At 40.1% G+C, this 12,175-nt stretch overlaps 1 protein-coding gene across 1 annotated transcript; it reads right to left on the bottom strand.

Annotated features, from left to right (window-relative positions):
- Positions 1–4,596: 4,596 nt before the first annotated feature.
- On the bottom strand, positions 4,597–5,245 carry LOC110109646. The gene has a single exon (XM_028699324.1). The coding sequence runs from the start codon at positions 5,204–5,206 to the stop codon at positions 4,700–4,702; it is 507 nt and encodes a 168-aa protein (XP_028555157.1). The 5' UTR covers positions 5,207–5,245; the 3' UTR covers positions 4,597–4,699.
- Between the last annotated feature and the right edge of the window lie 6,930 nt (positions 5,246–12,175).

Raw genomic sequence — 12,175 nt, 5'->3', positions numbered from 1 at the left:
GAACAGAGAAAGAAAGAAGAGAAGACAGGAGCTTGAAAAGAAAGCGAGGGAAAATTAATCTATTCCAATTAAACGAAGCAATACAAGTATATATAATGACACCGGCCAGGTAGGGGGTTCGACGATTCCACGTCGACGATCCGGTGACAGTCGCCGGACACTGCTCCAAGAACTTCTTGGAGGAAAGATCCACCACCTAAGACTCACTCTTAGGATACAGGAAAACACATGAGATAAACTCAAAATTTATTCATATCAAAATCTATCATATTACAAGACATTGGCTACCTATTTATAGCCAAAAGAAGGAACATACTAGGCTACTCAAAACAAAAGAAAGCACTAAATCTATGTAGCAAGATAAGCTACCAAATGGATTGAATTATCCTGAAGTTAATACAACTAATGGCTCAGCTCCGGCGTCATATAAGAGCAGTGAGAGGAAAAGAATAAGAAATGCTAGAGTACAATATAAGCGTATGCTAAGCCCTGTTCTAATATTATGATTGGGGTAGAGATATACATGATAAAAAAAAAAAAAGCTCCGCCAAATTGTGTTTATGGGGGATACTACGAAGCTCAATATGTCACTACAACTTCATTTATTTGTCATATTATTATATACAAAGTGGAGTTGAAGTAAATGATGTATGATGATCAAGTGGCGGTCATCTTTAATAAATCACTCAACCAATAAGCTTTTTTTAAAGTTATGGATCATTCTTGGAGTTACAAATAAGGTTTATGTGTGAGTATTAAAATCTTTTTTTGTTAAACATGTACAATTAAAAGATAGGAAATAGATGCAATACATCTTTGTATAGTATGTTATATAGGTAATTAAGTAATGAAAGACTAAGGCTTCATTTAGGACGGCTTTCTTACTACTTCTTAAAGCAACTTTTTAGTAAAAAAAAAATTAATTTTTGTACTAGAAAGGTGTTTTAAGAAGCAGTAAGAAAGCCGTCACAAATGAAGCCTAAGATTGTTTTGATAGGTGAATGATATGTGATGTAGATTAGTTTTAAAACTTAGGCATCAAATGAGAAGCAAAAGCTTGCAAGAAAGTAGGGTGAAAAAAAAAAAAGAATAAATATGGTTTGGAAAAAAAATGTTTATGTGAATTTAAGAGTTCTATTTTATCAGATATGATTTTAAGGTTATAAAAATTTGATTTTGTGTGAAAATTTTCTAAAATCATGTTAGTAGTGGCTTTATACCATTCTTTTATTATCACCAGACAACTTTGATATAGAAAACAATTTTCTATTTTTATCATTGATCTTATTTCTCCGTCTTCCTACAGTTCAAGCTGCTCCAAAGCAAATGTTGCAAACATAAAAATTGCATGCCTTGAAATTTAGACTATTGCTTCTATATGACGGGCTTGCAAAGCCAGTAGAGCACAAAGAAGAGATCTTGAGGTTTTAAGGCATGCTCTTTCACGAGGTGTTGAGGTCCTACATTCTTTGTTCAAGAAAAGTTCTACATAGTTTAGCAATAGTAGATGCAAGTATAGAAGACATTGAATGTTTGGAAGAGTTGTTGTTCATGGTGGATGTTGTGCTTGTCCTTCCTTATTTTCTTCTGCTTATGTTTTGTAATAATTTGAATCAATAGCTCGTAGTTTTTATTTCAAATGATATATTTTTAGAGGGTTATCGATTCAATAAGGACTTATAATCTATTATTTATATTAACGCATAAGCCCCTATATATGAGTTTTATTAAAATTTATCTTTTTCTCGATGGGGAATAGATCGACCCAGCTTCCTCAGTTTGAAATTGGAGTAAGTTCCAAGCATGAAGTGCTTCTTGCAAAGGTTTATCATAACTGGGTCACCCATATTAAAGACTTTTTGAGCTATTTGTCCCGCACAATTGCTCTTACAGTTTGGTAGAAAGGCAAGATTTACTATACGGTTAAATAACAAAGTATAAACTATATAAAATGGGCTCTGCCTCAGGAGCAAATGGTAATTTAATTGTAAGCAAACTCAACACAGCGATGACTTCATCCCATTGTTTCACCAACTGAACAGCAAAGCATATCACATTCTCACCAATAATAAGATTGAAAATCTTAATTTGTCCGTTGATTTGAGGGTGATAAGGCGAATTTAACGGAAGATTTATTTCTTGTAGTTTACATTACTCTTATAAAAAATAACTGACAAACTTAGCATCCCAATCTATTTGCAGTTGTTTTCATAGCTCTCATAAAAAATAACTGACAAACTAGCATCCCAATCATACAGGAGATTTCATAAAAGTCCACGAAGATGCACGATTTCAAGGAAAAAGAGTCGGGCTACTTTAACACCACCAAAAATCTTCTTACAAACAATAAAGTGTACAATTTTTGCGTTTTGGTTGACAACTATCATAAGAAAATTGGCTTCTCATCTGATTATGCGCAATCTCAACATAAAAATATAATTTTAGACTTCCAAATTAAATCAAGCTCACGAGGAATTATTCGTACGGACACCGGATGGGAGAACCATCTGGTTATTCGATGCATACCCAGCCCGCGGTACCGAGGGGTATCGACTGCGGGTACCGAGTTGGGTATCCAACAATGAGGTGACATGGCGCATTTTTATGTATCTCCGAATGACCTCCGGTCTCCGCACAAAATAATAAGTCATCGAGCGGACACATACAATCCTGTGTTCTTTGATGCTCACTTGAAAGCCTGGCAAACAGTACACTGTTCAATGAACCAGGTGACTTACAGCATTAATTTTGGCCAAAATAATATGACAGACCAAAGTTTTTTGGGAGCCAACATATGCATCGACCCACCAGCATGGTTTTTTATAATGCACTCATTTTAAATTAAAGAGAAAGTTGCTCTCACACAGACGCAGTCAAGACAAAATCATCATTTCACGTAATTTTTTTTGTCTTTATGAGTTGTTTTTTAATGTAGTTGCTCCTTTTCTCCTAGATTTTCTCCGTTATGTTTTCTCCAATAACTTCAACTTTTCAGCCATAGGGAAAGAGACAGCATTAGTGCAGGGTTGCATCCATTTCTCTCCAGCTTTTAACTCCCTTCATGCTTTATACTATTAGACAACAAGGATCTAGAAGCATCTAAAAATCAAGAAAGTACAACTACCAATAACCAATGTACACGTGGAGTGTAGTTAGAGAGGTTAAACTTGTACTTAAACCCCTATAAATAGGGATGCTGTACTTACACTTGAGATAATGAAAACTCTCACTAATACTCATTTACTGTTTACCTTAACTGTTGGTTTAACAACCTAAACAGTCTATCATGGTATCAGAGCCCTGTCCCTGAGAACGAGTTTTTTTTTTTTTTTTTTTCTCTCGTTCTTGATCCCTCCGCTTATCTCAATGGCGGATTCGTCTACCTCCCTTCCGACCGTAGATTCGACATCAACAACTCCTCAACTCAGCTTTTCTCCTCAGCTCAAGTTCTTGATGAGTCACATCAAGAATCTGGTTTCGGTAAGGAAAAGAGTATTCTCTAAGTGTTGTTCCTGCAGCACAAAATGGGTAAAGTGATTCCACATCACAACCTTTTTCTTCTTTTTGCAGCTGCATTAAGTTTTTACTTGTTGTGGCTGCAAAAGTAGAAAAAATTAAACTAGAAAGTTCCTTTAACAGTGTAAAGCAGTTGTCAAACAAGATCACAGACAGCTTACCAACAACTGAAAAATAGTCAGATTCCAGAGACTTCATGCTACTTTTTCTTTTTTTGTTCTTAATTATTTTTAGAATATTGAGCGAATTTAATGGTTAGAAATTAATAGCTAGTTTACTTGGGCTACGTTTGGGACGGCTTTCTTAAAAATTTTTGTATTAAAAAAACTGCCATCCCAAACATAGCCTCAATCTCTCTAACTTCATGGTGGGAGCCATGGCCCCCAATTCCTTGAAATTATTGCTTGGAATTATGGAGTAGACAGCTCTTTCTAACTGTATATACAGCTGTATACTATCTTTGAATCCCAACCATAATGTTACGCTAAAAAAAATGGAGTGGACGACAAGTAATAGCTATGTACTCAATACTATGCACAGAAAGCTACATTACGACGTTGTTGATGTTGTAACTTCTGTAAATATACAGAAACTTCTGTAAATCAAAAGCATTACAAATAAGGGAGCAGTGAGCTATTCTGCAATAAGTATTTTTTAAAATAAAATGAAATGATTAATCGTTTTCTTAAAAGAGAGAGAGAGAGAGAGAGAGAGAGAGAGAGAGAGAGATTATTGATCGCACAATCAGAGATCTGAGAATGCAGAACTAAAAGAGTGATTCCCTAACGAAGATCTCAAATAAGAGAATGGAGATGTAGAGAGCAATGAAGAAGTTTCTGAGATCTATAAAAATCAAAGTCCTGTTAAACTTCAGAAACAGAAATATAGAGGAAAATAAAACAAATAAAGGAATTAAGGGAATTAAAATAAAAAGTAAACTTGCAAGCCAAAACTGAAAAGAATAATGCTATACGCCTCAAACAAATGCTAAGATCAGATATTATCATATGTGCAGTTTATGTGACAAATTTAAATTTTTTCATTGCTATGAAAATATGCAGTAATTTAAGAAAATTTAAATAATTAAAATAATAATAATCTCAGGCGCAAAGGAATGTTGCGCAGTAAATGCCAAATTACATAGGAAACGGAAGCAGGGAATCATTAAACGAGCCGTTGGAAACTAATTCCAAAATCTCAACTTTTTATCTTCCTCACCCTCAGATACTACAGACCGCCCACCCACCCCGTCTCCCTCCGGCAAGCATTCCGGCGGAACCTCAAACAAAGAAAGCGAAAGTCGCTTATGTGCGACTCCGATATCAAAGAGAATGACGCCTGAGGAGGGATCGGTGACAAGGATCCCCCGCACGGGAAGCCATAAGAATAGCTCTTCTTGCTTCAGACCCTCCACGCCGCGCAGAGCGCCGTAGCTGAGATTGCCGCGCACCACTCTGTCAAAAAACGCTGGGCCGTCGTACTTTGTGTAACAGGGGCGGTTGAGTCGCACCTCGAGAAGGCCTGTGGTGGGATCGAGAATGTACGAGTTGATTTCATTCGGGATGAGACCGGCAGGAAGGCCGTGTTGCCGGAGGAGGTCGTGGACAGACCCGCCGGCTGCGGCGGTGTTGAAGAGGATGAGAGAGATGATCACGGGGAGAAGAAACAGGGGAAAGTGGATGTTAGGCATTAGCGAAGGGTTTAAGGAGAGGGAGATTAAAAAGTTAGAATTTTGGGATTATTATGGGAAGAGAAATGGAGGATTTGGGTTTTGTGTTTAAATTAGGAGGATCGAAAATAGAACTTGGCGGCTAGTGGAGCGTAATTTACGGAAATAATACTTATATGAAAATTTTAGGAGGTTGTTGCATCACTTTCTATTTCTATTTTTATTTTATTTATATTTTAATATAAAATAAAATATATTTTATATGTTAATTAAGTGTTATTTTTATTTTTATTAAATATTACATAAATTTTCTTATGGAGGCTGGTAATAGCTGGGATGATTTTCATTACAAAAAAAAAAACACAAAAAAGAACATAAAAATATATTTTGGGTATTTAAAATAAAATTATTTATTTTCTAAAATTTAAAATATAAATTAGATAAAACACAAAATAATTTTTTAAATAAAAAATAAATAGTGATTTAAACCTTCTTTTTTTAATATTTTTTATTTAATTTTATATGATTTATTATATGAAGGAGTATGAATATTCCTATTACAATGGAAATTGACAAATTTAATCTAAGTATGTGCTGGGAAAACATTTTATTATGTAAGAACTGAAATTTAAAGGTTATAAAACATTAATTTTATAGAAAAACGATTAGGTTTATACGTGAAATATGTTTTAAAAGCTTATTTTGAACAAATTTACTCCAAATGAATCACAACCAGTGAGTTGAGTTAGGTCGTGAACCAACTCGAATTCGACTCGCTAATGAGCTCACATGACAAGCTCATCAAGCCATGAATTTGAGCTTGACCGATAATCAAGCTCATATATTGTACAAGGTTGAGCTAGCTTGAGTTATGTATAGCTCGACTCACAAACTTATCGAGTCTCTCGTTTAAATTAAGATATATTTATATTACTAAACTAATTCCATAATAATATGATAAAATATATAATACATATTTTTAATTTTTTCTCAAGTCAAACTACAACATTCCAAATGAGTTCAAATAATTAAGTTGAGCTTGAGCTTAATATTTTCAAACGAGCCGAGTTCTATCTCATTAAATAAGTTCTCAAGGTCGAGCTTGGTAAAACTTAAACGAGCTTAGCTCAATTAGACATTTACTTGACTTGACTCGACACATTTACACCCCTAGCAATAGTGATGTCCTTCTGCAGGATGCTGATACAGATGCTGCCTTCTTCGAGGTGTTACCGCCTGGAACAAAACAAACGGTGAAAGCAAACAAGCAAGCACAGTGTAAGAGGGGAAGAATACCTCTGTATTCTGTTGTATTTCGTATAGAAAGGTTGAAGACCAAAAAGCTGCCTCGTTTCTACCTCCTTTTCCTATCTGTATGCTCAGTAATTTCCTATTACTATTTTAGTATAACTAAAGGAAAAAGATAGTAAAAGTTTTAAAACAGAAAAAGAAATAAAGGTAGTGGACACGCTGCAGGTTGTTAGGAAGTGTAGGAGTACTCGCAGGTGTCAATAGCTTAACCGGTACATCAGTCCTCCCCAGCATCAGAAGAGCTCGACTCCGACGAGCTGATAGAGATGATAGCGCCGTCTGCTGGTTTGTAATGTGTAATATCCGCCACATTAAAGGTGGAGGAAGTGTTGCAATCAGCCGGTAGCCCGATACTATAGGCATTATCATTAATTTTAGCAACAATGGGGACAGGACCCAGTTTGCGTCTGGCTAGTTTGGAATAAGATCCCGGAGGGAACCTTTCACGACGGAGACGGACCATGACCAAGTCTCCTACCTTGAATACATGCTCTCGTCTGTGCACATCCGCGGCTTCCTTATACCGGCTGTTAGACTGTATAATTTGTTGACGGATTTCAGCGAGCATTTTGTTGTAGTCTTCTGTGAAAGAACTAGCTGCAGCTGAATGGCATTTAGGAACAATTGATAAGTCAATGACAGTATTAGGTGCCTTGGTATAAACTATATCAAATGGAGCCTTCCCGGTAGAACGATTGGGCATCGCATTATAGGCGAATTCTGCCCGTGACAGCATCTCTTCCCATTGTTTCGGTTGTTCCTGCACTAGGCATCTAAGCATGTTGCCCAGCGTTCTATTCACAACCTCCGTCTGCCCGTCAGATTGAGGATGGTAGGCCGAGCTGAACCGTAAATCGGTTCCAAGACGCTTCCACAGTTCACGCCAGAAATGGCTTATGAACTTAACGTCTCGGTCTGAAGTAATGCTCTTAGGCAGCCCATGTAAACGAACAATTTCGTTAAAAAAAAGAGTAGCGACATTCATAGCATTCGCAGTTTTTTTGCAAGAAAGAAAATGGCTCATTTTAGAAAACCTGTCGACGACCACGAGAATGGAGTCGTTGCCCCGCCTAGTCCGCGACAAACCTAGCATGAAATCCATGCTTACGTCCTCCCATATAGAATTTGGTACAGATAGTGGCATATATAAGCCACTGTTTTGCGCTCCCCCCTTGTATGCTTGGCAGATCGGACAGCTTTCAACGAACCGTAGAGTATCACGTCGAAGTCTCGGCCAGAAGAATCGAGATTGTAGTTGGCGCAAGGTGTTGTCCTGACCCAGGTGGGCTGCTAGGCCGCCGCAATGTGTTTCCCGAATTAAATGTTGGCGCCAAGAAAACACGGGAATACACAGTAGATTATGTTTGAAGAGGAAGCCATGCCGAAGTGAGTATTCTTCCCATTGGGAGGATTGTGCGCATTTCGCCCAAATTGCGGCAAAATCATCGTCTTCCGCATAGAGTTCTTTCACGTGTTCAAGTCCCACAAGCTCAGCCTGCATCCGTGTCAACAGCATATTCCGACGGCTGAGAGCGTCTGCCACCCGATTCTCGGTACCTGGTTTGTGCTTCAACGTGAAAGAGAACCGCTGTAGGAAAACTAGCCAGCGAGCGTGCATTCTATTGATTGTCTTCTGAGTGTTGATATGTTGTAGAGCTTTATTGTCACTACACAAGATGAAATCTTGGTGTAGAAGATACGACTCCCATTGCTTAAGTGCGCGGACGACCGCGTACAATTCCTGTTCATAGGCCGCCCACTTCCTTCGAGCTGGACAGAGCTTTTCGCTGAAGAAGGCAACAGGTTTACCTTCTTGCGACAACACAGCACCTATACCAATAGAGGACGCATCAGTGTCAACCGTGAATAGTTTGTCAAAGCTCGGGAGAACTAAAATCGGTGCGGTAGTGAGCGCGGCTTTGATTGCTTCGAAACTGTGTTGCTGTTCGGGACCCCAGCTAAAATTTTTAAATTTCAGGCACTCTGTTACCGGCGCCATGATGATGCTGAAGTTCTTAATGAAGCGGCGATAGAAATTCGCCAAGCCGTGGAAGCTTCGTATGTCAAAAAAAGATTTGGGCTGCGGCCAATCTTTGATGGCTGAAATTTTCTGGGGATCCACATGAATTCCGAGCTCTGAAATGATGAATCCAAGGAAATTAACGCTCGAGGTGACCAATTCGCATTTTGGTAAGTTGAGGTAGAGCTTCTGTTCTCGAAGTGTGCTGAGTAAAACTTTCAGGTGATGTAGGTGCTGTAGCCGATCGGAGCTAAAGACCAGAATGTCGTCGAAATAGACAATGCAGAATTGGCCCAAGTAAGGTTTCAAAATCTCGTTCATGATCCTCATGAACGTGGATGGCGCGTTACACAACCCGAACGGCATCACCTTCCATTCATAGAGCCCTTGGGGTGTCTTGAACGCCGTTTTCCATTCGTCACCGGGGCGAATTCGAACCTGATGGTAGCCACTTCGCAAATCCAACTTGGAGAAGACCGTGGAACCTGTCAGTTGATCCAGCAGTTCGTCGACCCTTGGCATGGGAAAACGGTATTTAACCGTAATCTTATTAATGGCCCGGCTGTCTACACACATCCGCCAATTACCGTCCTTCTTCGGCACTAACAATGCCGGCATGGCGCAAGGACTGAGGCTAACTTGTATCATTTGCCTCTTGAGTAAATCTTCAACCAACTCTTGAAGAATTGCTTGTTCTTTGGGATTGAGGCGATAGTGGGGAAGGTTCGGCAATGTCGCACCTGGTACGAGGTCTATCTGGTGCTGTATGCTACGTAAAGGAGGTAATTCCGCAGGTAACATCTCTGGCATCACATCTCGGTATTGTTCCAAAAGTTCCGAAACATCTGGAGACACCTCTTGTCGTGGGTGGCTTGGATTCCGCTCTGTGATAAGAAGTGCAAACAGCGGCGCCTGTTCTTTCCAATCCCTCACTAAGTTGCATCCTGAAACAAAGTGTATGGCAGCTCGTTTGAATTGGTCTTTGTCACGGGCAGGAGCGTTAGTCGAACCAGGTAACAACCGCAACTTTTTACCCTTCCAATCGAGTGAGTAAACATTCGCTCTGCCGTCGTAGTGGGCACCGACATCAAACTGCCATGGTCTACCCAGAATCAAGTGGCATACGTCCATTTCCAGAACGTCGCAGAGGACTTCGCACGAATAATGTTTGCCAATGGAGAAGGTCACGCGGCATGACTCTGTGACGGCCATCTCCATTCCCTTCTTGACCCAACTGATTCTGTATGGGTGTGTGTGTTTGGTCGTCTTCAGCTGCAATCCTTGAACAAGTGCCTTGGAAACAATATTTTCGGTGCATCCGCTATCTATGAGTAGGTCGCAGACTTTGCCACTTATAGTGCACCTTGTTTTAAAAATGGCGTGGCGTTGGGACATTCCGCTCTGGCGGGGCGCTAGGAGTAACTTCCCCATTACTCCAATAAAGGGTTCTCCCTCATCAGCCTGTACATCCACAGCCACCTCTGCATCCCCGGTTACTGCGTCCTCAGGTTCCGACTCCTCATCAAATTCAGCAATCTGCAGTTGTTGGCGCTGAGGGCATTCATTGGACTTATGCCCCGGTTGGAAACACCTAAAGCATTTAAGATTGGAGGGTTTAGCATAAGGATTAGGTGTTGTGGTGCTCTTCGGTTTATACGGAATTTTTGCTTCCGTGCTCACACCAAAAGGGGTGGCAGATTGGGTTGGCGGGAGACTACTACTTCCCGAACGATTAACTGACTGTGTCGCAGCTTTGTTTGAGTTGGGAATCGGCTCTTGCCAATGCCGCCTAGAATTTGGGGTCTTCAGCTTGCGGTTCTGCTGGACTTCAATTTTGAGGGCCAGATTTATTGCTTGCGGCATGGACCAGACGGAGTTCAATTCCAGCTGGTCTTGGATTGTGTCCTTGAGGCCTCCGATGTATCGTGCTACCAATTGGTTGGGTGACTCGTTGAGATCATTTCGGGCGCTCAATCGGTGGAACTCTTCCGTGTATTCACTAACGGATCTCGTGCCTTGCGTGCAATGCTGGTATCTCATGTAGAGTATCTGCTCAAAATCGGTGGGTAGGAATTGCGCCCTCAGCAGCTGTTTCATTCTGGTCCAAGTGCGGACTCTATCACGCCCTTCACGTCGACGTGCTTGCAGTGTCTGTTCCCACCATGCACTTGCTCCCGCTCTTAACCGACATGCCACATACTTCACCTTCTTGTCCGGATCAATATCCATGTAGTCAAAGAAGTTTTCTACTGCCTTTTCCCAGTCAAGAAAATCTTCAATGTGTAAATGGCCATCAAAAAAAGGTATATCCATTTTTACCTTGAATTCTCCCTGATGCGATCTGTAAGGAATGTGGCGTCGATTCCTTGGGTGCTCTGCGACCTCCAAATTATCCAGTTCCTCTCCACTGGAATATTGTGGGATCACGCCTCTCACCGGTTCTTCTTCAGAATCGGAATGATCCCGGTGATTAAGCTGTTGATATCTTCCTATAGGTTCTCCAACCATTCTTCGCCGAGGTGCTGGCCGATTTACTCGTGCCTCTTCCCGGCGCTGTTCCTGATGCATTGACCCCGTCCGCAGGAAATTGAATTCTCTGCGCATATCTATTACCAGCCGCTGTACATCGGTTGCAATATCGTCAATCCGGCGATTGACGATTTCTTGATTCGCCCACAACGCCTCAAGCGTCCGAGCTCCCTCGGTTGCTGGCTCCTTGCCTTTATCCGCCATTCCGTCGTCAGATACGAGTGGCTCTGATACCAGATGATGTCCTTCTGCAGGATGCTGATACAGATGCTGCCTTCTTCGAGGTGTTACCGCCTGGAACAAAACAAACGGTGAAAGCAAACAAGCAAGCACAGTGTAAGAGGGGAAGAATACCTCTGTATTCTGTTGTATTTCGTATAGAAAGGTTGAAGACAAAAAGCTGCTTCGTTTCTACCTCCTTTTCCTATATGTATGCTCAGTAATTTCCTATTACTATTTTAGTATAACTAAAGGAAAAAGATAGTAAAAGTTTTAAAACAGAAAAAGAAATAAAGGTAGTGGACACGCTGCAGGTTGTTAGGAAGTGTAGGAGTACTCGCAGGTGTCAATAGCTTAACCGGTACATCAAATAGCCTCTTCTATCCTTGTATTGCTGATCATTTGACTAATAAATCCTTTTTAATTGGTTCAAAGATAAATCAAATTTAAAATGGTTTGAATTGTTACGTGAACCTTAGTTTGAATCATTATTTTTACTCTCATAGTTAACAGTGATACTTATAGATGGTATCATTTGTAAGCAAAGATGTTTTTGCATGCCGCTAGTCACACCGTTTGTCTGAGCAAACTCATATCACAAACTCTTCTTCTCCTTCACATGCCATCGGCCTCATTAATGCATGTATACATTGATCTTTCATCATGAACTCTTATTCTTCTTTTTATGTTGTCAATCTTATCAACACTTGTCCCTAACAAATTCTCGTCAAAATCTCTTCTCCTTCAGAATTTGACAATTTTGTCTTTCCAACCCCCACTCATCACCCATCATGAACATCACTTCTCTTTCATGTACTATAACCTTCGATGTCGTATGTCCCTAATGAGCTCTTGTTACGAAATCCTCTTTGCCTTCACATATTTTTTGTTTATTGATATCTTTCCTCAAT

Source organism: Dendrobium catenatum, unplaced genomic scaffold (assembly GCF_001605985.2).
Source record: "Dendrobium catenatum unplaced genomic scaffold, ASM160598v2 fragScaff_scaffold_1242, whole genome shotgun sequence".
In the NCBI taxonomy this organism is placed as follows: Eukaryota; Viridiplantae; Streptophyta; class Magnoliopsida; order Asparagales; family Orchidaceae; genus Dendrobium; species Dendrobium catenatum.
This window is presented reverse-complemented; position numbering and strand designations above follow the sequence as displayed.

Bases quoted from the DNA above. Each gene is read 5' to 3' on its own strand.
- LOC110109646 (XM_028699324.1), bottom strand. From the start codon at position 5,206: ATGCCTAACATCCACTTTCCCCTGTTTCTTCTCCCCGTGATCATCTCT.